Here is a 26968-nt window from a genome sequence, read left to right as displayed (position 1 = left end):
CCTCTTTAATCGATTCATTCCAATTTACGTGTCGCCAAAGATAGACCTGCAGAACACGCAGCAGGCTTACATTATTGTAGGCTCCAATTTCGCGTAGATTCTAAATTTTTGTCTTTGTTCTGAAGAATGTTTTATTCCTCATCAAAGAAAACCATTTGTATAACACTTTATACAGCATTATGACATTATTTTCATGAACAGTAAACTCTGATGAATTTCATTTCCAGACACATACCCATTAAGCCGAATGATGGTGCGACCCCGAGAACTGCTACCCATAAGAAAGTCCACACAAGCTTTCGGGATCCTGCCATCTGTCTGCCTAATGTGTATAGTCAGGGTGAAATTACTTTATGACGTTTAGACATTATGATTACTTGTGCATTTTTGTAAGTTTGGGTTATATTTGTCATTATTGTGCATGTGTTATGATTATGTTAATATTTATCTACATGATTTTAGTATCTTTGGTTCTGTTACGAGTGATGATTAGATAATTCATCAAAACAGCAACAGAAAAAAAAGCAAAAAAAAATTAATTAGAAAGATCGATTAATGGAGAATCGTGTAATTTGGTTCTTATAATCGATAATTTCCATAATTCTTTTTTTTTCTAATATTGATATTATGATATTTTTTTTCTATCTCGTTACATTGCTAGAGAATTTAATTTGCAATTGATGGTGAAAAAAAAATTGAAGTTAGATTCTTTGTTATAAGTTTTGATGCGATTCCCATATGATTTTTATCTAAATGCCATTTTAATGTTACATAACCAATTTCATAATTATGTGCTTTTTGTACTTATATATTTTTTTACACAATAATCGATGACATACATCTTTCGCAACTACCGAAAATGATGATTAATTAATTTTTGATTGTTCTCGATGACTACACTGAGAACAAGTGAATCAAATATAGGAATAGAGATCAACAGTTAATAAAAGTCATACCTGTACCGTGAATTCAGTACTTATATTTGATCATAACCACATTTTTTCCATATTGATATTGAAGCGGTTACGGTTAAAATGATATTTATGCGGTACTGCTAGTCGCTGGAATAATAATTAGTTGGTTCCAACTCACCACTCGTAATCCCATGCACGCACGCACTTCACTTCAGGTTCATCGCTGACCAACAAAATAATGAACTCTTAACATGCATTCAGGCACACAATGATCAGAGAATTTTTCCCAATAATAATCCAAACCAGAAGCAACTGATATGTACCTTTTCAAACGTTGATTTTATTCAGGATGTTGGTAGCAATCAGACCAAGTGGTGACATGTAGTATAAAAAGAACAATCTGGAGGCTGGAGGCTGTATGGAGGCTGGAGGCTGCCTGTCTGATCCGCCTCTAGTGCAGGGCTAGGGGTCGGCACTGTGTGCCCCATTCCAAGCAGACACAGCAGCGTAGCCGGCCGCACCGCTGCTGAACCCCAAAACCACTGCATGCACTACTGTCTCAAACTGAACAACATTACTGTATAGAAAACTCTAAGAACTGAAAGAACTGTAAGAACCGATATAGAAACCTCTTTGGTAAGACTTTTTATCGATTAATAGTCCAAATCGATGACTAATTTTGGATGTTTTTGGTGCCTTTACTGCCGAAGAAGAAGAAACGTTATGTGAGGTCGCACTTTACAGGAGAGAGACACAGCCTTTTATTACAGAGTTTGGCCAACTTAAACACAGGCGCCATTTTGTGCCCACCTTGTGCCCACCAAAGAGGTTCTATAGGGCTCACACGGGTAAATAATTCCCCATAGAGACGTGTGCTAAAATTCAAATTTCAAAAAATTCTGTAAAATAGCTGGGAGAAATGCGGTGTTTCATATTCACCAACCTGAATAAGTGAGATATACCCTTTCATCCATCAAATTTTCAAGGCAGGTTCTTCGGCTAAAACTCTGTCCAAGGGTCCGCAAAGCCAGACTACGAGTTCTTGTCACTCAAAAAATCACCCATTTTCTGTACATGCAGCCAATGGTATAGTCCCCTCAAATTCCATCAGAAAAGCTTTCATCTTCCAACCAAACTGCTGTTTGTAGAGGAATTCATACTCGGTATCTACAGCTATTCAGTTTTTTGCCAAACTGCATCACTGATTTTTAATTAATTTTTTTCTTCATTTATTTTATATGGTCTGGGACATTCCATTTTATTTACAGGTGTGAGCCCTATATAATGTAATAGAGTGCGCGCTCGCTTATACTATATGGGTGACTTCAGCAATCTTAAAATCTATCAACAAAAAACAGAAGTTACATAAGGTATGCAAGGCAGCAATTACCAACTTTGAAGGAATTCATACCGCAAAGTATAAAAGATACAGAAATACTCTTGGAACTCTTCAGCAATCTTAAAATCTTTCAACAAAAAACATAAGTTATATAAGGAATGCAAGGCAGCAAACTTTGAAGGAATTCATACCGCAAAGTGTAAAAGATATACAGAAATACTCTTGGAAATGTTTTGACAAAATGCAAAGAGAATGTATTACAGTAATTTATTTCATGAGCATAAGAATGATACTAGCAAAACCTGCAAAACTGTCAATGAAACAATGAGAACATTATGTGATAAGTGAGTAGACGCGTGCAGAAGCGGAGAGAGAGAGAGAGAATACTGTACAAGAGATGGATTATCCCTCCCCCACCCCGTTCTCCCTGCTTCGTTTTATAATAATCATTACACACATACAGCATTGTACCCCTTGTTATACGACACATTTTGGTAAATTGCACATTTTGATAATTACCAACATGTGCAGTTACCAAAATGCGAAGTTACCAAAATGTGCCGTTACATGTTACGGCACATTTTTTTTTTTTTAATTGCACATTTTGGTAGATTACCAAAATTTTCATTTACCAAAATGTGCCGTAACATGTCGCGGCACATTTTGGTACCTGCACATTTTGGTAAATTTAAATTTACCAAAATGTACAGGATATTGACGTCACATTTTGGTAACTTTGTGCTCCTCGACAATCATCGCAAAAACAAAGTGTAAGTGCAGTTGGTTTTTGTCCCCATTGAATGAGTTCGGTAGCCTTAAGGAAACTATGAAACGGCGTGTTTGTTCGTGTGCGTGTGTGTATGTCTATGTGTGCTCGAAATGATAAGGATGATAAGAATTCTGAAATTCATTAATGATGCAAATTTATGCAAATGTACGAAATTTTCTCAGAAATTGACGGTAATGATACATCTCCTTCATTAAACAATGGATTTTTATTCTGGTTGTTTTATCTGATGGGGCTTAGTCGGGACTATCAAACTTCAACACAGAATTCTGCAATTACATCGTAATTGATTATGCCTAGACCATGTGACCAAGTGCCACTCATGAGCTCGATGAAGACCCCTCACCCTTCCCCTGGGGAAAATAATTGATCCAAAAGATTTGTTTTACTCATGGGCAACGCTTTGTGGGACTTTCTCCTCCAAAACCATAATGTGAACGCTCGCTGGGACTTGTCCCCTCGTCCCCGCGAATCAAGTCGGGTACGGGGACAAGATTTGGAGGGGAGAGTGACCTTGGGGCGAAATTGATAGCGTCCAGCTGTGGTCATCAAATGTGCGCATGCGCTATGCCTGGCAGAGCTCGCCCCAAGCCCCAATTGCCCCCACAGCTCGGGGACAGATGAGATACCAATGTGAACGGTCAGTCGTAAAAAAGATAAGATCTCTTGAGGGGGGCGCGGGGGACAATGTGAACGCGGGGACAGTTGGCAGGGGCGTTTATATAGGGCCTACTGCTTGTCAAACAAAACAGGGGAGAAAAAAGGGAGAAAAGGGAAAAACGAAGAGGGTGGGGGAAAGAAACGCCTGTTCAATAAATTCACTTATGAGTCATTTTGCCCCGCCCCTCATCAAAATGCATTGGTGCCGTCCCCGTTTTAAATTTCACCTCTCTAGGAACCCATGCGAGGGGCCATCCTAAATATTGCCATGAACAGCTTATATTCCTCATCTACAATCCCGGCGTTCAGACGATTCCCCCCTTCGCGGGGAGAGAGAGAGGGAGAGATCTTATCTTTTTTACGATCGACCGTCCACACGTGTCTTGGAATAATATGCCTTTTTCCCTTCCCCAAACCCAACCCCCTAGAGATGATCCCCTTATCAAGTTTGATTGAAATTCGACCACTGGTTCTGCAGAAGAAAATGAAAATGTGTTTCCCCCCTTGACCCCAATCCCTCAAACTTTCACCCCCATCTAGGGGCCCAAGGGGGCCATCTTGTGTCTTGCCATGAACAAACTATATTCTTCACAATCATGTAAAGGTCTCTACATATACAACATACCTGGACTGTACTGCCCTACTTTGGCAAAAGGAAGCAAGTGACAAAGGTGACATTTCTCGTAAAAGAGCAAAATGTGTCTGTCATTTACACTGACGTCAATGGACTATCATGATGTCTTATCTAACATATCTCTTAGTATAGGATGAGTGTTTCTGTATGAATCATTATGTGAATTATGAAAGCATCAATAACTCAAATTTGGATGGTATGTCACTTGCTTCCTTTTGCCAAAGTAGGGCAGTGTATTGCTCTTGGGTCTAGAAAGAAGATTTTTTTTTTTTTAAAGTTTTCAGTTTACTCCTTTTTCCCCCTTAAGGGCTCTCTTCCTGGGAACCCCTGGAGGCCACATGCTCCGCACATGAACAACTTTGGGTCCCTACCCCGTTAGAATGATCCCCACCATGTTTGACTGAAATTTTCCCACTGGTTCTGAAGGAGAAGATGAAAATATATGTTTCCCCCTTGGCCCCCACCCCTCAAACTTCACCCCCTATAGGGCCCAGGGGGCCATCTCGGGTCTTGCCATAAACAAACTTCATACTTCATATAAAGGTATCTATACAACATATCTTTACTGTACTGCTTCTGGGTTTGGAGAAGAAGATTTTTAAAGTTTACCCCTTTTCCCTTGGGGGCCCTCCCCCTTGGCCCCCTGGGGGCTACATACTCCACATGAACAACTTTGGGTCCCTATACCTCCTAAGGATGATTCCCATAAAATTTGGTTGAAATCTGCAAGCCGGTTCTCGAAGAGAAGATGATAATGTAAATATTATAGTTTATGCACGACGGACGACGGACGACGGACGACGGACAACGGACGGCGGCCGAAAAGTGATCGCAATAGCTCACTCGAGCCTTCCGCTCGAGTGAGCTTAAAAAAAAAAAAAAAAAAAAAAAAAGTTTCTTGCCTGTCTTTACTGCAGGACCATATCACCTTAACTCCTTGACCGTATAATAACTCTCAAGCCCATCCATGGGTTTTTAGTTCAGTTACCAAAATGTGCAGATTGTCCAAAATGTGCAGGCAAATCAACTTTTAACTGCACATTACTTTTGGTAACAGCTGATCCCGTCAGGTATAGGTGCATTATCGGCACATTTTGGTAACAAATTTCTTTTACCAAGATGTGCAGTTACCAAAATGAGCCGTAACACTCCTGCATTAAATTGTATTCCCTCATAACAAAAGCGCTTTGACGTTTTGATGGAGCCCTAAGCCTATAGTTGTCCAGCGTGCTAACATAATAATTGGCGTGGAAACGTTTAAGCCAATGAAGAATACAGTGACAATCTGTTGAATAAGGCAGGACGAAAATAGTAAATAAGTAAATAAAATGAAATATTGCTTTTATGATCTTCATGCGAGATGCGATCAACATAGAAACCATGAAAGATTCCTTACCTCGTTGTCTGCTCGCCCGACCATAAATGCATTGTACAAAGATATTGCATATTTATTTGTGAATGAGAAGGTATCAAATTTCATACCACCTCTTCCCTATCCCCCCCCCACCCCCGACTCCCAGCAGTTCTCGTGATCGCGCCATCACTCGGCTTAACCCTTATAGTCGACAAATCAAATTCATCAAAGTAAGTGTACTGATCATGAAAATGATGTGACAATAATGTCTATCGTTTTGTGCAAATGGTTGTAATTGATGAAAAATGAAATATCCTTTAGAACTAAGATAAACTCTACAATCTACGTGAAAATACAGCCTGCAATAATGTACGCCTACTGCGTGTTCAGCAGGTCTATCTCTGGCGACACGTAAATTGGAATGAATCTAAAAGAGGAAGTTGGTACTTTTGTATACGTACAAACATTTATAGTCTTTACTCAGCGTATCACCGATCACAGTTACATTTTTGTTTGAATACTGTTATTCTTGAGACCATCAAAAGTAATTGCAGCACAACTGCTTTATTAATTTCAATACTACTGTAAAAGAAAAACTAGGAATGAAAACAATCATATTTCTATGATTGAATATGTGTTATGATATACGTTAAGATCTATCTACATGATTTTCATTATCTGTGGTTTCTGTTACAATGAAGACTCGGCTATGGCCCAAGTCAGCGTATTTTTTATTTACACGCAAGCCTGTGGTTTTTCGCAATCAAATTCAATAAAATCGCTCTCGGGTTGTTTGTTGCGAAGAGTTCTGTGAGTACCCTCCGCTCGCGACGATTCGATTCGTACACGTTCATCAGTGAGTGTGTGCACGCGCTGTGAAAGTTTTGCTCGCCGTGGTAGACCAAGGAGGTATCTCATACCTCCTTGGATAGACCCTCATCCAATTAGTACATGTATAAATACGTATGTAAACGAGTGAGAGTGCGAAAAACAAAACAATACAAAACAAAAAATCTGACAAGGAGGAGAGGGGAGAGAGAGAGAATCATAAGGAAAGATACACAAAAGCAATGAATATCCTGTGATATCCGCATGCACAGCAGTGATCAATATTATTGCGGGTTCCATGGAAGACCACAACTTTATTGGTGTATGATGGGGATGTGTAATGGGCTACTGACCAAATTTCTAAGATTATATATATTATATATATATATATATATATATATATATATATATATATATATATATATATATATATATATATACATACATATACATATATTTACTCTAGGTCCAAACATGTTGCGAATTCATGTATTGGCTACAATATGTGGGAAAGGAGGAACTGAAGGTGAAGCCAATCCTGCCCCCCCCCCGATAATTTGAAACGCATAGATTATAATTACACCACTATTGCATGAATCCATTATGCACTTTATTAACTTCTTTATGTTCAAGCAGTTAGCTCAACTAGCAATCATTACTTTGTATGCTTTTCTTTGGGGAATACTGTGTTATTTTGCTCACTGGTAGTCACATTTGCCATATCTCAAGTCAAGTGCTCAAAGCCTGAGTGAGTATAAAGTAAATAAATCAACAATTTCTATGATTTTCAAAATACTGTTACCATGGCAACACAATGTTTGACATTAAAGAAAAAATGAAGTTTGGCTATATATCATAGCTGTCACGTGTGCCAAATTTCAAGTCAATTGCTCAAAATAACGTTGTATGATTTTCATTCAAAATAAAATTATGCTGTCACCATATTGTGTAGAGCCCACTAATGTCAACAATATTCGACCACTAAATGTGGCTGTCGTATCTTCAAGCTATATGCATATTTGACGACAGTCTTCTGCATTCACACTCCCAATACATGTTCCATAATTCAGTCAGATCATTTGATTTTCTTTATTCCGAGTGGTTCCCAATCGACGTGTTCTCTTACTCTTTTCTTTAATCTATACAGATATCTCAGTTTTATATTCGGATGTACACACTGTATGTTTCATTGTCTTGTAAACAAAAAGAAAAGAGGGTTTTTTTTCGTAATATATGATTGATGCAGAAAATACCTAATAAATTCATTTGAATTTTGATCTTGTAATGTCAAAACAACCACATATGTCATAAGACGTCGACGACAAATTTCATAGCGACCACTAATGTCATGACACGTCGACGACAAATGTCATAATGACCACTAATGTCATAACACGTCGACGACAAATTAATGTCAAAATCGGATTAACCACAAATGTCATAACGCGTCGACCACAAATGTCAAAATTTCCACATTTACAGCAAATGTCATAATGCGTCACAGGGGAGGACCCAGGAATTCCGTAAAGGGGAGGCCTCTTTACAAAATCAAAGACTGGCGCAACCTCCCCCTTTTTTAATTGTATTTTTTTTTTGTTTTAACAAAAATAGAGACGGGGAGGGGCGCCGCGCTCCCCTCTAGATCCGCGACTGCGTCAACCACACGTTAATGGCAAAACCCAATGCGTGCGTTACAGGGAGGCGACTTTTCAAAACTACAAGCTGGCGCAACCCCCATTTTTCTTTTTATTTCTGTTGTTTTAACAAAAACAAAAACAAAAACCAGAAAGGGGGCATCAGAGGGGGATGCGCCCCCTTTCGATCCGCGATTGCGTCATCCACTAATGTCAAAACTCATTGCTTGCATTTCACGGGCGGATCCAGGAATTCCGTAAAGGGGAGACACTTTTTCAAAATGAAAGGCTGGCGCAACCCCCCACCCTTATTATTTTCTTCTTATTTCTTTTGTTTAAACGAAAAAAGAGAAAAAAAAGGAGGGGGGTGCGGCGGTCTTTACTTTTGTAAAGGCGCCTCCCCCTTACGGAATTCCGTGATCCGCCCCTGTAATGCAAGCAAATGGTTTTGCCATTAACATTTTGTGGTTGACGTGTTATGACATTTGCGGTTAATTCTATTTTGACATTTGTCGTCGACGTGTTATGAGATTTGCAGTAAAAATTGAAATTTTGACATTTGTCGTCGTCGCCATTAACTAGTGGTTGACGCAGTCGCGGATCTAGAGGGGCGTAGTGCCCCTCCCCGTCTCTATTTTTGCTAAAACAAAAGAAATAAGATTAAAAAAGGGGAGGGGGTTGCGCCAGCCTTTGATTTTGTAAAGGCGCCTCCCCTTTACGGAATTCCTGGATCCTCCCCTGTGACGCGTTATGACATTTGCAGTGAATTTGTAAATTTAGACATTTGTGGTCGACGTGCTATGACATTTGCAGTAAAAACGGAAATTTTGGCATTTGTCGTTGACGTGTTATGACATTTGTGGTTAATCCGATTTTGATATTTGTCGTCGACATGTTATGACATTAGAGGTCGTTATGATATTTGTCGATGTGTTATGACATTTGTGGTCAATCCGATTTTGATATTTTGTCGTCGACGTGTTATGACATTAGTGGTCGTTATGATATTTGTCGTCGACGTGTTATGACATAAGTGGTAAATTTGGAAATTTTGACATTTGTGGTCGACGCGTTATGACATTTGTGGTTAATATGATTTTGACATTTGTCGGCGTCGACGTGTTATGACATTAGCGGAGCGGTCGTTATGAAATTTGTCGTCGACGTCTTATGACATAAGTGGTTGTTATGACATTACACGATCCAAATTCAAATGAATTTATTAGGCATTTTCTGCATCGATCATATATTACAAAAATGAAATACAGTCATTTCTTTTTGTTTACAAGACAATAAAACATACAGTGTGTACATCCGAATATAAAACTGAGATATACGTGTATAGATTAAAGAAAAGAGTAAGAGAACACGTCGATTGGGAACCACTCGGGATAAAGAAAATCAAGTCATCTGACTGAATTATGGTACATTGTATTGGGAGTGTAAATGCAGAAGACTGTCGTCAAGTAAGCATATTATATAATACAATAGTACTTTGGCTGCGGTGTTGGTTTTTTTTTTTTTTTCAGACGAGATAGACGTTTCGACGGCTTTTATAAATATCAGATGTGCATAAAAATTGTCTGGATTATTCTATTAACCAGAGTTGCTATCTTTCATACGAAATCTTTCACGCCCCTCTGTGGGTTAGGCCAGGCCTATCACAGTTTAAAGGGATAGTAGGCCTACAGTATTGGTGGAGATGAGAATTGGGCTTTTAACTTTTTGCGAGATGCCAAGAAAACATGTACGAAATAGTACTGGACATATCATTTTAAGAGGAATTCATAGTCTATGTGATGAAAATCAGGTTTGGAATGACTGAAACATCAAAAAACAAAGTAAAACAAAGCGATCGTAATAAAGTGTGGGTCCCACACTTTACTAGAATCACTCTCTTCTGGATATTTCTGCCATTTCAAAACCAATTTTCGTCAAATAAACGTTGAATTCCTCATGGAATAACATGCTCTTTCATATCTTATAAGAGGTTTCTTATTATCTCACCAAAAACTATTAAAAACCTGAAATTAGGTCTCAACCAAAAAACTATACGATCCTTTTAACAAAGATACCCACACCCTTCCTAAAACGCGGGTGTATGGTTGTCCACCAAGAACACACACCCAGCATTTGTGTGTAGGCCTATATTGAAATCAAGATGATGGTGACAATCGTATAGTTGAGTTGGCGAATGGCTTATACTGGCATAACTGGGGTGAGGCTGGTGTAAACCAACTCAACAACAATCCTCCTCCTCCTCCTCCTCCTTCTCCTTCTCCTCCTTATCATCATCATCATCATCATCATCATCATCATTTCGAACTCATCTAAATATCTCTCACGACATTTCGTTTCCTCCATCTTTCCATTCTTCACTTCCTATTTAAAAAACAAAAAACAAAAAACAAAAACACACGTCCGATCAACAATTATCATTCCAAAGAAAGCGTTTGACTGATTTAATTAAGAGATTGGGTAAGAGTTTATACACGACGTACCTTCATAAACACAAGGATTGAGAGAATGCAGCAATATAATATTAGAACACATTAGTGAAAGTTTGAGGAAAATTGGACATTTTTTTAATTTTTGTGTTGAAACCGCTGGATGAGGAGACTACTAAGGCCCGTGGTGTCATATGAGTACAACAGTATAAAGAAAATGTAAAGAAAATTCAACATATTTTCACTTTTTTTCCGCATAATAAAAAAGCACTTGACCTGCCTCTTTCTAAAGGCAATAGGAATAATATTACCCATGATATATGTCAGTAACGAGTTAAGGGAACGTGTACTTTTTTCAAAAGATGAAATTTTGTGAAATTCTCTTTATATTTTCCTTATTGTTGTACGCATGTGACATCATACACTGCAATAGTCTTCTCATCCAGCGGTGACTGCACAAAAACTTCAAAAATTCATAACTTTTGAACGGATTGTCCGATTTTCCTCAAACTTTCAATGATTTGTTCTACAAATATTGCTACATTCTCTCAATCCTTATGTTAATGAAGGTGAACTTGCCCTTTAAAAGACAAGACATGAAATATTAGTAGCACTAGGTAACATTCACGCCGATGTACTGGCTGTATCAACTGAGAGTACAAAATGACAAACAACATACCGAAAAGAAAATAAAATAACTGGTTTTCACAGACCATTTATGGCCGGCAGAGATTCAGTGTTTTTAAAATACCTTGTTTTGTTTTGTTTTGTTAATCACAAAATTATGGGTGAAGCAAACTAAGGTGGGGGTGAATCAACCCGCGCGATGTTGTTTTTTGTTTTTTGTTTTTTTTTTCTGACCGCGCCGTTCCCTGACTTTTTACTTTCAAGTCTCACACATCCTATGACACCATTTTCGCGAAAATCGGACATCCCGTTACGACGCTGCACGACCTTTTATACATGCTTGTCAGACCGAAAATGACTGAAAATAGTAATTTTGTGTACAAAGTCTATGCAAATAGAGTTTTCTCACCTCATTCAAAAAGGTATGATTATTGTCACTTTCAATGGCTAAAATCAATTAATTTTTTGCATAATTATGCTCAAAATAGGTTCTATAATAAATTTTGTGGAAAAAAAGGGTCGTAAAACAAAGGAATACATAAGAAATTAATTAAACAATAGAATACATGAGAAATGCATTTTGATACCAGATTTTTTTTTTCAAGTACCTTGTTAGGAATGCTACAACGAATAATGTCACTTAAAATTAGTCTGCCATTTGCTTTACTTTCTGAATTGGATCAAAATTTAGGATTTCACACATATGAATTAATACAAAATTATAACAATGAAAAATTCCATTTTTGGTTATAAAATTTTGTAGATTACGCGACAAGTAATGAGTTTGCCAATTTTCAGGGCGATTGTGCAATCGACTGCCGAGATCTCGGAAGGGGTATGAATCAACCCTCCCCTGGCCACAAAACAGGCCAAAAATCCTGGCCTGTTTAGGGTTAAGAAAACATAGGCATCATAATAATCATGTCTGCCGAACTGTCGATATTTGCTCTGAAAATGTACACAGTTGGGTAGGAAGTGTATGAAATAACGCTGTAATAACACGATTTCCAGTTTGGTAACGACGAAAATACAGAGTACGAAATATTAGCCGAAAAGGTTTGCCAGAAATACTACATTTGCAGTGTATAATCTATCGTGGTTGCTCAGTATTTATTTTTTTTTTAAATAATGGAATATCGATAACTGATAATTCGGGCAACGGCAGTACATTCACCATATTTATCTTTCGCGTTGGAGGGAGTCGCATGGAAATACGATTGCTGGAGCACGATCGATCATCACGTAACGTTCTACCTATAGTCCTACCCACAAATCTGAACGGGGAGTGCTTTACTTGAATAAAAAATCGAATACTACAACCGAAATATTACACTTTTGATCTCAAAATACTCCAAAACAGCACATCATCCTGGCAAATTGCGTCGGCAAGGTAAATTTCTTGTTCGCCCCTGTCAATGTATAACAAGCAAGGACCAAAATGGTGGGAGATGAACTTGGAGCCCGTCCGAGAACTATGTTTTAGCTTTAATGATGATAGCCTGAGCAGGAATATGCTTGTACAGTATCACCGTATTACCAAAAACACCCATTACCATTACTAGTATTCGACATCATTTTTTTTTTCATCTAGATTTCTCAAATGAGAGACGAAGACGGTTAAAGGGGTGTCTGATGATCAACGGTGAGGGCGTTTGACTACTTCTGGGCAACTTCGCACAGGAAGTGAGCCTCGGGAAGCATGGGGACTTCGCTGACGGACTTGACGACGAAGCCGCACTGCTTCAGAAACTCGACCACCTTGTCCTTGCCCCAGAGCGTGCCCAGCCCAAGGCTGTCTTCCTCTTGGTACGACACGGGCAAGCAGTGGAACAGGCTGATGGTGTACAGCATGCCGGCCGAAGGGTAGCTGTCGATGTTCATGGCGTGCTCGGAGTGCGAGCCGAACTCGACGACGGACAGTCGGCCGCCATCTTTCTTCAGCACCCGCCGGACGTCGGCCAATATGGTATCCGGGCGAGACGTGTCGTGCAGGACATTGAAAGTGAACACGTAGTCGAACTTGTTGGTCCACTCCGCCGACATGCCAGTGGCGTCGCACGTCACATACTCTACGTTCTTCAGTCCCATTGCTTCGGCGGCTTCAGTGGCCTCCTTAACGTTTTCCTCTCGGATGTCTAGCCCTGTGAAGTGACTGTTGGGGAACTGCTTGGCCAGAGTGCGGGTCGCAACCCCACGTCCGCACCCCAAGTCCAGCATTTGAATCCCGCGTTCTGCAGGACATTTACAACATAATCACATGTAAAACAATACATGCAGAAGTGCTTCTGGAACACACGTTATAGGGATACAAAAACACGGAGAGGTATACGACTTACAGACCTTTTATTGTACTGCCACATTCTATATAATTTTATGAATAAAATTTGCCACTCTGCTACTTACTACCAAAGGCAAGCAGAAAGCTAACGAGGGTAATGAACAGCGGAAGTCGAACGAAGTCGTTGAACAGGACTTAGTCAACGTAGACACAACAGCATGAGAGGGGAAGAACGGTTGGGGTAAACACTGATTTGTAGTAACCCGGTCGTACGGGTTTAGTGATGCATAAAAAATAATACATGTACTGACTGTCTGCACCCCACCCGTCTCCCCCCCCCCCCCCCTCTCTCTCTCTCTCTCTCTCTCTCTCTCTCTTTCTGAATGTAGTACCGAGCCATTTCCGCTATTTTCATGTTCCTGTAAAACACATTTTGATATTAATGAAATGCAATCATGGAGCACTGGATAATAGTACGTCCGGCAAGTCCCGGGTAAAGCTCCTGGATTGCCAGGAGATGCTTTAGACATAAAAATTACATAATTTTATGAAACTTGGAACATAGTGGAAGAGTCTATCAAAATTAATGATGAGGCTGTCCTTACCTAACATCCCCTGGATCTCTGGGTAGGCGGGGATGAACTGTTGGCAGAGGCAGTCCTGGTACCACTTCATCGTAAAATTTTCCTCGACTTCGTTGAACGATTTGGAGGCTTCGAACGTCAAACCTGTCACAAGCGTGAGTTTAGAATAGAGACACAGACATCAGTTTCAGTTTTTAGCCTCAGCTTGTTGTACGAATGAAATCAATAAGAAAAAAAAAATGAACAATGTCCACATCAAAATATACACAAGTGTACTCAAAACAAATTTGATAATTACGTGAATAACATGAAATTTCATAGTAACTTAAATGTATTATACATTGTACATCATACGTAGAGGAGATCGTTATCGACATCACAAGGAAACCTTTTTCTTATCTTTCAGCTAAAGTTCTCTTTTTCATTATTTATCTTCTTGTCAGTTTACCTTTCTATCGATGAGCAAGTTTGTCTGTCTGAATGTTTGTTTCGCTCTGTTCGCTTTGTGTTTTATGCGCATCAGTTTGCTAGTCTCTCCGAAGAGTTAGTACATGTACCTCCTTAGTCTCACTGCGCAAGTCTGGTCGTGTGTCTTTCTACTAACTTCATGTCTGTCCGTCAATCTGTTGGTTTGTTTGTTTCATTTCCATCTGAGGAGATGGCTGGATAGCCCATGCATATTTAGCTGCAATAGCTGGTCTTCCATCGGGTCCAGTTGGATGTAAGGCGGGGTCGCTGGGTTAAACGCCCCGTTCTTTGCAATGATAACTCACATTGACTCTCTCGCACACGTGATCGAGGGACAGTGTTTTGCCTCTTACTAGAGGGGACGGTATGATTACACACAACACTGCTCAGTGGGACTCGGGCATCGAACCGGGGTCCCTTCGGATTGTGAGGCAGACGCGCTACATACCGACTGATCTACTAGTACTCTAGTAACTCACCGCCCTTATGTATGCAGACAGTATGACAGTTTGACCTGTCTGTCATACTGTTATATCTGCCAAAGTCAGTCTTCACTATCCGAAGTTTGCTTCAGTCGTCTGTCAGCAAATCTATATCTCAAACACTCTTCCAAACACTTTCCAGTCAACACGTGCTCAATCTGTCTGAATACTATTCCATACGTCTGGCTGACAATCAGTGTATCAATCTGTGTCCTGTTTTGTATATCAGTCCGCCTGTTTGCCTGTCAGTCAGTCAGTCAGTTCATCTGTCTGTCTGTCTGTCTGTCCCACTGCCGTCTCACCTCGTGGGCCGTCAGCCTTGATGGATTCGGACATGTTGTTGAAGACCTCGCTCAAGATCGGGACGCTCAGGGAGAGCTGAGTGGTGCCGTAAGCTGGGTTCCCAGCCTCGAAACATCCGGCTCGACGGGCCGGCAGGTGGTAACGTTGCCCCGTCGCGTCCAGATCGACGATGTGGGAACACGTCATGGCGCCCAGCCACTCGCGGACGTACCTTGCAGAATCACGACATCAACGACCAGGGAAGGGAGATGTGGAACGACAAGGTTAGATTTTTCACCTCGAATCACTGTATGGACAATTCAAAGTTTGTTTACTACAAAGGAGACAGAGTGCCATAATGCAATATATCTCGAAGACGAAGAATTTGAGTTTCACTGATACTAATGTCTTGTCATATCATCATATACTTTGATAATATATGAATTCAACAATTCTAAAACAGAAGCATACAGCGAATCAAATGAATCCCTTCGTATTTTTACGTTGAGAGAAGTAGGCCCTGTGGTAATGAGGTATATCCGCCTATCTATTCCGTTAATAATTTCTTCGGCTTTTCGTTTCCTACAATAAGATATTTCAAAAATAAGATTTGGATTCGATATGAAATGGGTGTTTCGTAATATAAACACATGAAACTATACATTGCCAGGGAGGTGAGAACCCTGATATATCGCAGTATGAATACTATGATAGGCCTACCTCTCTTTCAAGCCTGCGGCCTCGGCCAATTCGACCGAAGTCATGGGGTTTCCCTGATGTTCGATCAACACGTCAAAGAGACCACTCCTCACGCCGAGTGCTATGCACAGAGACAGGTGACCGTCGGAGATAACGCCTCCCAAGCGGCCGCAGAACTCCTCGAAAGTTTCGTTGTCGTACTTTCCGGACATTTTCCTTTGCTTGGTAGGTCAGAGCGCCTGGTGACGCAAGCCCACGTGAAAAAAAAAAAAGATATATATATATATATACATAAATTTTACATTCCCATCATTATCTTCTAGGCCGTGCATTCGCTCACATAATAATAATTATAAATAAAGCTTATACATAATGCTTAAAAGGATGGCATAGTTTTGGTTGAGATGAGGCTTCAGTTTTCCAGTTTCTTTTGAGACAATGAGATACATCTTACAAAACATGAACAAGCATAAAGTTCTAAGAGAAATTCAAGTTTATTTGATGAAAATCTGTCTTAAAATAACTGGAATATCCAGAAACAAACAGGTCTTTAATTAAAAAGAAAAAAAATGGGACCATGTTTTTTGGAACCACTTTGTGTAACTTTTGCTTGTTTTTGTTTTCCAACTTCCTTTGAGACAATGAAATACATCTTACAAAACATGAGCAAGCATACAGTTCTAAGAGAAATTCAAGTTTATTTGATGAAAAAATGTATTGAAATAACTGGAATATCCAGAAACAAACTGGGGAGGGGGGGCGTTTCATGAAGGAACTTGTCGGATAAAATGTCCGACAAGTCAATTATATCTGACAAGTTCAGAGAAATCATCCAATCAGACTAAAGAATTTCTCAAAACTTGTCGGATATAATTGACTTGTCAGATATTCTATCCGACAAGTTCCTTCATGAAACGCCCCCAGGTCTTTAATAAAAAAAAAAAATGGGACCATGTTTTTTGGAACCACTTTGCGTAATTATTATTTTTTTTTTATATCTCAGCCATTTCAAAACCGATTTCATCATGAAGACCTCTTAGAATTGTATGCTCTCAAATCATTTCATAAGTGGTTTCTATAGTTATCTCGCAGAGTTAAAATATGAATTCCCTATAAGATCTCAAAGAAAATGTACCATCCCTTTAAAGGAAATCAAAACCCAACAAGAGCAATGTGGATGAGTGATAGCAGCAACATTATAGTAGAACACATAAGTTAAATTTTGAGGAAGATCGGACAGTCGGTGCAAAAGTTAAGAATTTGTAAAGTTTTGATGTTGTAATGACTGGATAAGGATACTACTCGAGTTTATGACGTAATAATGTGGATAATAATACGAAGAAAATAAAAGAAGAATTCCACACACACACACACACACACACACACACACACAAATCATTTTTCGACATAGGTTAAGGATCATTACTCGATCTGCTTTCTGAAAGAGGTTAATAGTGCTCTTTCATTAAGCTACGGAAAAGTAAATATGTTGAATTTTCTTTGCATTTTCTTTATATTGTTGTCCACACAGTGATGTCATAAACTGAAGTGAGTCTCCTTATCCAGTCATTACAACACCAAAACTTTAAAAATGTATAACTTTCACAAAAACATTACGATTTACCGGAGGGTAAGCAAAGCTTTAAACTTGTCTGCACTTTCAGCGTTTTGAAGGCCTATATATATATATATATATGCTCACTATTAGAATACCGTCATGTCAGGAATGTATGGATGCTTTCATTCATGTCTCTATCGACGAGTTACCTTGGATAATATTTTTCATAATCCACAACGATTTAAGCATACACACACACACACACACACACACACCCAACTCATTGCATATATATATATATATTATATATATATATATAGAGAGAGAGAGAGAGAGTAAAAGGTAGATTATGTGTATCGAAAATACATACCGTACCAACGAACCTATAATGTATATCATACAACAAGAAAAGCACTCCGAGAGCGCAGACCTCCGCCAAGCAGCTAATTTCCACCCGTACATACTGAAAATCGTCCAATTTCCCAATACAATACATAGAAACCTGTTGGTTTCAGTCGTCAGCTTCCAGGCAGTGCAGCTGCGAGGCGTCTCGCCCGGGCAGAGCACGCGCTTTAAAGTGCTATGCAAACCTCAAATACGCGCAGCTTGAACTCCCAAGTTCATTGACTGCATCTGTTAAAAAAATAAAAAGTAAATAAATGATAATAACAATAATAGTAATAATAACAATAATAATAAAATAAATATCTTTTTTATCCTTCAAAAATCCATAAAAATTCCCGGATTACTAATAAAATGTGATCATTCTGTTCTTTGTGTCATTTTCAACTTTTCATGCAAGTTTCATGCAAATCCGTCCACAACTTTTTGAGTTATTTACACAGTTTACACAGACAAACAAACAAAACAGACGCCGGTGCAAACATAACCTCCTTCCTCGACGGAGGTAATAAATATGTATTACAGAGTTAAAAAGTGTGTGTGTGTGTGTGTGTGTGTGCGTGTATACATATACATAATATATATGTATATATATCTATATTATATTCATTATTCAGGAGAAGCCAAAAAGCTGTTGTAGCGGTGACTTCTTTCGCTATAAAAGATAGGCCTATGTATATACTGTATATACAATGATAATCATTATGTATATCAAATACATTGATATATACATAACGAGTGCCTTGTATGGAAGAAAATAAAAATCTCCAGAAAGTGTATTCATGAATAGTCATGATGGTGAATTCTTGATCAAGAACACCAGCCTGATAAAGGGCGAGGAGCCCGAAAATTTGTGTGTCAAAGATTAACTGTTGGTATTGACAAGAACGTACAAGGCGAGCTCGCCTAGTACCTCCTTGGTATTGACAGAATGAACTTGAGTTCTGTTATTATATATACAGAAAAAAATATGTACAGAAATAAACCGTTGGTGAATACAGCATGAACTTTGTTCCAGTTTTGTAGATATATATATATCCATGTATATATATACATATACATAATCATATCTAGTCTATTACATTTATATTTATTCATATAAAGACAGAGGGGACATAGAGGAATGAGAGGGAGAGAGGAGAAAATCTATAGTCGATTCAATAATTGGGAAGTATACAGGTTCGTAGAAATTTCGCGAATTTCGCGAGCACCAAGATTCGCGACATCAAAATGCACACGAAAGTTCTTGTCTACACTATATGCATTGAAAGCCAGTGGCAATTCGCGAAAATTTTTCATGCCGCAAAAAAGGTCGTCGGCTCCATTCCGCGAAAAATTAATGCCGCAAATATATCATGTTTTACATCTATACTGTCGCTATAGCTTTGGCGAGTCACAGTGGGAGTGTCCTCGTAGAACATTGCTGTCATCTTGCCTCGGCGTCATCTCCATACAAAAAGAGTGCACGAATTGTACCTTATAATATAAGGGCACATCACACAGAGCTAATTACCTAACTAGTTTATATTGAGTGCCTTGTATGGAGGAAAACAAATATCTCCCGAAAGTGTATTCATGAAAACGCGTGACGTTGAATACAGTCCAACCCTCTCAATGCTTACGATGAAGAGAAATGCAGGCCTAGTAATACATGGTAATAACTGCGTACAGAGCAGTTGAACAATATCGCCGCCCAAACCAAAAAGCGCAGTCATGTACCTATTTCTACCTCCGAAATGCTGTTACAAGTTGTTTGTGACGACGTGCAGGCCTTTCATTCTGGCTGCAAACAAGACCAGTTTGAGACCAGGGAGGTAGAGATTTTTGTACTTCCATACGCAGACTATGGACATTCCCAGGGTAATGATAGAACTACTGACCTGAAAAGCTGAAAAAAAAAATCAGAGCAACGCGTGCATGGTAGTGTGTGTGGCACATATTTTTATACAAAAACACACGTTTTGAAAGTGTTCACGAAAGCAGGAAAAAAACTTTTCAGAATTCTTTTTCTTTCATTCAGACGAATGTGTATAGCGTGTGTGTGCGTGTGTGGTGTACAGGTTTGTTGCGCGAGGGTGGTGTTTTAGTGTGGGTGTGTTCGTGGGTGTGTGGGATGTGTGTTTGTGGGTGAGGAACAAGAATAGGACGAGACTAGTTCAAGGGAGCAGGAGCTATGTAGGAGGTAAAGGAGTAGAGAAAAAATGGCATGAGGGTTCGGGATGGTAAGCACTATTTGGGCACCCGTCCCGCTTCATCATGAATATTCATCAGGCAGTAAGATACTGTACTGGTAATGACAGAACGCTGGATACGTGCCATAGAATGTAAAAACGTATCGCCGGGAAATATAAAAATCTCGAAAAAATTGCATCAGTGGGGAGCGTCAAAACGTCTCGCCGGGAGATGGAAAAATGTTCAGTTTTGCCGAGAAATGTAAAAACGCTGCCAGGAAATGTAACAATCATGTATTTCTACGGTATTACGGATACATGTAGATGATGAATATTCATGATGAAGCGGGACGGCTGCCCAAATAGTGCTTACCGTTCGGGGATGAGGGCCAATAATGGTAGAGACACGAAAAAAATAATTAAAGAAGAAATCCAGCATAAATATAAGTTAGTCCAATAAAAAAAAGAGAAAAATCTTACGAGTTCAACGGTCAAAATTTGACTGAAATTGGATGAAAAATAAGGAAGTTATGACATTTTGAAGTTTTGCTAATTTCTGCAAAACAGTTCTTGTACAGTGGATATGAATATGCAAATGAGTGAGCCAACCATGTCATACCCTCACAATTTTCCATTGATCGTGTAAAAAAAAAAATGACGAAATTCATTGTTTCTGTCGTTGCATGACGTCTGAAATATGACATTATTCATGGTTGAATAACTTCAGAATAGTGATCATTTAGATATACGAGGATTTGAGCCTCGGACATGAGGTGCGTTTTAATGAAAATCTGGAAATTTCAAAATTTTATGTACAAACAAAATGCTAAGTTGTGAGGGAATGACATGTTCACTTTGCCATTTTCATATTCATATTGACTGTTCAAGAACTGTTTCCCCAAAATAGCGAAACTTCAAAATGTCATAATTATAACTTCCTTATTTTTCATCCGACTTCGATCAAATTTATATCGTTGAACTCGAAATATTTTACTCTTTCTTATCAGACCAACTTAAATTTGGACTGTATTGTTAGTTTCATAATAATCGATTCTTATTCAATATGCGTAATGCATGTATTGATTGGGTGGGAATTTGTTCATTCATATCCCTATTGGTATCGACACAATCACACTTTTTTTTTTCCATTGGAAAATTATATGAGCATTATTTTGAGCAATAAGTACATAAATCTGGACGGGGGTTGCAGTTTCATTAAAGAAAATAATAATTCTCATTTTGATTATATCTGGACGTTCTTTGATATGAGATGCTACGTTTCGTATATGAGTTTATGCAATAACACAAAGTGGAATGCTTATCAATGAATGAAAAGGAAATTGAATAATGAATACCAAGAAAAAAAATAAATAAATTGGCATGGCTGCAAATGTAGCCTCTGTCAAAAGATGCATAAACAGGTTGTAATGGTTATACTGCACGCTGCTTCAGTATTATCAGGGCACTTGACTTTCAAACTCCTTGGTGTGCAGTGGTTACTATGGCATGCATCGCTATCTACGATTGTCTCTGTCTTCAGCAACAGAACAATGGGCTGCTGAAGTATACGATTCTTCAATTCGTTCTCCATTTATAGATCTTTAGAATCGGTTAATATTGTTGCTATTGATTAGACTGACAAGCAAGACGAGCATGGGTTAACCCATAGTCTACTGTACCTAGATACGCTTATTGTATCTTCGGTGGGTTTGATATAAATTTATCATTATTTCAGTTTCTTAAGAATTACCTTTGGAACTGCTCGTCGAATTTTCTTAAGTAAAAAAAAAAAAAAAAAAAAAAAAAAAAAAAAAAAAAGAATAATGGCAAAAGACAGAACGCTATTTCCTTAACAGTTCCTGCCAGCGGATGATACAGTCAAAGCGTTCTACTAAAAATAGAGAAAGATTTAGAGATATACGCTGTTCGAGAGGGGAAGGGAAGTACCAACCTAACACTGAAGAGACTGCGTTTGGAAGAATGATTTTAGGACTATGCAATGCAAATGACTTGTATTGATTCATATAGTACAACTCTGATTGTTACTTATAATGTGACCCCCCCCAAAAAAAAAAAAATAATAATAATAATAATAATAATCTAGATATCATATGCCAATATACAATTTTACGATTTTTTTTCTCATACTTGGATACACAGAAAAATTCCAAACCAAGATTCTGTCGACGACGTCATATTCTGATCTGTCAATTACTACTGGCAAAGCATGTAAATATGATTGAAAAAAAAAAATGAACAGGAATGCACCTCCCCTAGCAATGCCTAGATTGAGCATTTAAAAAGAATGCAACTTGCATGTTTCCTTGTATATGTCCTTTATTAATCATATAACATGGAAGCGTGAAAGTTTTCATCAGTCTATAATATAGGGGAATGGTGCATTCCAATGTTTCACTTTGTTAATCGTATATATCAGTAATTCAGCAATTATTGACAGTTCATTTACTGAACAGCTGAACCTTGATCGGAATGTTTTTGTGGGTGTCTCCGAGTAATCTGAAGAGAAATATTACTTTATGACACGTATATTTCTATTCAGATTACTCGGAGACACCCACAAAAACATTCCGATCAAGGTTCAGCTGTTCAGTAAATGAACTGTCAATAATTGTTGAATTACTGATATACATTTGGCCACGTAAGGCGATGATGAGAATATCATGAATGAACAAATGTCAGCATGCCTTTGTACTGCACAGTTCAAATAAAAACTGTGCCCTTTGTACGTAATATAATATGAGGCACGTGAAACACACCATAATACAGGATGCCTATTTATATAAACATGCACACATACTTGCACCACTACCACAATAAGCGCGGGCACTCACATAGCTATTACACACACACATATACACGCGGAAAATAGTGAAAAGAATGAATGATCAATTTGATAACTACTTTGATTCAAACCAAATACATGTACATGTAGCAGGAAAAAGACAGGTAAAACGAATAACGATAGCCTGCATGCATTTATATATAGCGAAGTGCGACACAGTATGTGAGAAGAAGTAGCGGTTGACACATACTACGCCGTGCAGAAAAGATAATTATAAATCTATGGGACAGATCAAGTATATTTCATATGAATTTTACTATCTAGAATCGATGTCTTGTAGTCTTGAAATTCGCCACTTGGAGAAATTAGAAATTTAGTATAATGGTGGGGCTGAGAGGGGATATTATCATGGTTTGATTGGACATCGGACAATAAAACTACAGACTAATTATTCTCATCAATGTGTCATTGTCAATACTATCATCTAAAAATGCTTATTATATTCCACATACTAAGAATCTTGCTATAGGATTGGTCAAGAGCTGATCACGTGATAAAGCGTAGTTTTGCCCATCACATCACCTATAAGAAAAGTTCGTTACACTCCTATTATGATGATAGTCATTTTGTTTCGCTGCACACAGTCCTAACGCGTGATATAACTTACAATTTTGAGTACGCGCGAAATAAAAGTGCGTTGCACTGTGGTCTATCATTTGACCTGGGTCAAGTGATAGACTACAGTGCAACGCACTTTTATTTCAGTGGCACGCGCGTAAGCACGGGGCGCGGAGCAAATTATTGTTTTGTCATCTACGCGCATACGTCAACTACGTAGCCTAAGCCATGAGGATGACAGCTAAAACGGTTTCAGATGTGGAATAAAATGGGAATATCTATAAGGACCCTAGATGTGGAATACAAAGCAAATAATCAACTTTTAGTTTCAGGCAATGAGACAAACTATCACTTCCTTACATCGTCCAGGCCATATTAATAAGCCTTTATACTGTAAAACGAGGAATTAATGTTCGCGTGCATTTTATTATCGCGAGAGCCAAGATTCGCGAAATTAAAGGATGGTACAGTATTGGTGGAGATGAGAATTGGGTTTTTAACTTTTTGCGAGATGCCAAGAAAACACACATGAAATAGTACAGAGCATATCCCGGTTTGAGGAATTCAAAGTTTATTTGATGAAAATCTGGTTTGGAATGACTGAAACATCCGAAAAAGGAAAACAAAGCGATCGTATTCTAAATAAAAGGTGCAGTGGGTCCCACTACAGAGACTCCAATTCTCCCGTTTTCGACGGGAGATCTCCCGCCGAAAACCCATTTTTGCAAAATCTCCCGTTCTCCCGCTTATGATTTAATTTCTCCCGCCCTGGCTCTGTGTCTCCCGTTGGAAAGGATTTTTTACTTATTGCTATCGTATGTTGGAAAAATAAGCCTTAGATAGCACTCAGAGAGCATCTAGAACCTGGGAATTTCGCGCTTCGCATACATCAACTTGGAATCTCCCGTTTGCTAGGGGTTTCAGGCGGGAGAATCTCCAGATCAGAAGGTGCTTTAGGTTGGAGTCTCTGCCACTATCTATTAGAATCGCTCTGTTTTGGATATCTCAGCCATTTCAAAACCAATTTTCATCAAATAAACGTTGAATTCCTCATGGAATTACATGTTCTTTCATGTTTCATAAGAGGTTTCTCACTATCTCACAAAAAAATATTATAAACCTGAAATTCAACCAAACTACTATAGTATATGATCCCTTTAAAATACACGTGAAAGTTCTTGTCTACACTATACGCATTCAATGTTATTTAGAGGCAACTCGCGAAAATTTCATGCCGCGAAAATATTGTGTATTACAGTATCGATGTCTCTATAGCCACGTGGTGACAGTCCCAGTGTTCAATAAAACGCCATAATGATTTCTCTCTGGGAACGAAAGTCAAAATTTACAGCTAAACTAAACTAAAAACAGGAGACAGATTGAGAGAAAAAGGGGTGACTATAATGGGGTCAAGGGAACAGGGTTTAAATTATGACGTATAGTTTACATTCTAGATTAATATTTTTTTTTTCTATTACTGTAGGGCCTACTCGTATCAGTTGTCTCACGTGGACAAAATTAATTCTCGGCATCGTGCCGTAAGAAAATTACAAAATCTGAAAATTTCAAGGCTTTTCATGAAAAAGAAACTTCGGATTAAAAATTCGGGTTCCCCTTGCTTTGCGTGAAAAAAAAAAAAGCACCTACTAAACACGTTTAAAACTACATGGTATTACAAATTTGATTGTATATTGTCGTCAGGGAGGTTTACGAGTCTCACCTCCCGATCAACCCATTGCTTCCAGACACCTGCCTGCTCCCAGGGACCATGATCAAGCACCATTGTTCGCCGCGCCGCGAGCTGTTGCGGCCGACGGCCATAAAATAGGTGCAATAATTATTTTGTCAAATGAAATGCGATTCATTCAACGCAGTTTGATCGTGGAGGCTGACGATCTCGTATATTATCACAATCGTCTCAACGAAAAGAACTAACCTTGCATGTGATGGTAGGTTTTATCAGAACGAGTAGTAGAAGGGCAAATACAAGTAGAAGCTTACCTCTCCACCTCTGTTCTGCACCTGCAGCGGAATTATCGGAATTACCTTGGAACCAAAGAGTAGGCCTATAGAAGCTACGCTAAGAGGGCTCACTCCCGCGATTTCGCGTAGTACGCTCACATGGACGAAATACGGACGCCATTAGCTAACAGACCGATAGAGGGCGTATATTACGTGATCATAACCCTGATTTTATAGTAGTGATTTCTGTCTCCCTTTCATTTCCCCCTTTTTAGGGGGCATACAGGGGAAGAGATGTACTTAGGACCTCGTTTTGTCATACATAAGTATCATTCCTGTCTAATTATGAAATGCAGTTTAAGAAATGTCATTTATTTTCCAATATGCAGTCCCACAAAGTTTGAGCTAAAGTAGCCCTAGAGAGATAGACGGCGTTTGTCAGCTCAAACAAAAACTTTGAAGGACTACAGACTGAAAAGTAATGACATTACTTCAATTTTTTTTTTACGTATCGACAGAAAATATACTTCTTGTGATATTTTGAGGTCTGAAACACAATTTTACCGCGGTGTGTCTCCTTAAAATGAAGAAAATGAAAGGAAGGTATAGGGTTTGCTTCATAGACTCACGTTTTAAGAAGCACCCGGTATTATTACTAAAATGGCCGCCGTTGGGCTCCAAGTGGGGCTCCATGACGTACTACACCCGTTTGCATGCGAAATCGCGGGAGTACGCCCTCTTAGCGTTAGCTTCTATACTCATAGCTTGGAACTGTCGGAATGTGCGCGTGAGAGCAGATGCCACTGCAAATCTGCGAGCGGGAACTACCGGGAGTCGTTCAAAGAGTCTGCTGTGCACTGCAACAGCAGGGAGGTAGGGTCAAAGACACAGCACAGCACATCTTGCTGCTATCATGACCCTTTCTTGAGTCGTCCTTGAAAATTCTGCAGTCTGCCTAGCCTGGTTTCCAGTCTTATCTATTGGGTCGTTATTCCAATAACGATGACATCACAACGAATATCACACAGATTTACTCACACAGGAAAGAGCTACAGCTGTTTTGATTTTCGTATCCCGTCTCTGACAAAATTCGGTGTCGACAGTTCAACAAGGCGAGGCTGGTGGGACTAAAAGGTGCCTCGATTTCATGCCATATTATAGAATTGGAAATGGTCAGAAGTTCTGACCATTTCCAATTCCATAATATGGCATGAAATCGAGGCAGCCCAGAACAGGAAGATACTTCTCCCTTGCACTTCCCTCGTCCGAGTTCGCGGATGCACGGGCGACCCCATTAGCATGCGACACTATATTGTCTAATTCTTCATCAATATGAGGATTTCACTTATACTTGTACCACCCATAATTGTGTCTTCAGAGAACGATATTACACTCGCACGAGGCGGGCATGCAATTTACATTCGAGCATTAAAGTAT

The 26968-nt window shown here is 39.0% G+C and overlaps 1 protein-coding gene across 1 annotated transcript; it reads right to left on the bottom strand.

Annotated features, from left to right (window-relative positions):
* Positions 1-12449: 12449 nt before the first annotated feature.
* Positions 12450-25569, bottom strand: LOC140242736 (S-adenosylmethionine-dependent methyltransferase Rv2258c-like). Its single transcript, XM_072322495.1, has 5 exons — positions 25506-25569; positions 16039-16256; positions 15339-15550; positions 14108-14230; positions 12450-13455 (listed from the first exon to the last, which is right to left on the bottom strand). The coding sequence occupies exons 2-5, from the start codon at positions 16227-16229 to the stop codon at positions 12881-12883; spliced, it is 1101 nt and encodes a 366-aa protein (XP_072178596.1). The 5' UTR covers positions 16230-16256; positions 25506-25569; the 3' UTR covers positions 12450-12880.
* Positions 25570-26968: the final 1399 nt, after the last annotated feature.

The sequence above is a fragment of the Diadema setosum genome, chromosome 19 (genome assembly GCF_964275005.1).
Source record: "Diadema setosum chromosome 19, eeDiaSeto1, whole genome shotgun sequence".
Classification (NCBI taxonomy): Eukaryota; Metazoa; Echinodermata; class Echinoidea; order Diadematoida; family Diadematidae; genus Diadema; species Diadema setosum.
Note: the sequence above shows the minus strand (reverse complement) of the source record. Positions and strands in the feature narration are given on the sequence as shown.

What these genes read in the sequence shown, in the direction of transcription:
- LOC140242736 (XM_072322495.1), bottom strand. Translation starts at nt 16,229, where the DNA reads ATGTCCGGAAAGTACGACAACGAAACTTTCGAGGAGTTCTGCGGCCGC. An exon ending in GCCGCAGGCTTGAAAGAGAG is followed by an intron (nt 15,551 to 16,038) that starts GTAGGCCTATCA and finishes TGATTCTGCAAG; the next exon opens with GTACGTCCGCGAGTGGCTGG. An exon ending in AGAGATCCAGGGGATGTTAG is followed by an intron (nt 13,456 to 14,107) that starts GTAAGGACAGCC and finishes AATGTCCTGCAG; the next exon opens with AACGCGGGATTCAAATGCTG.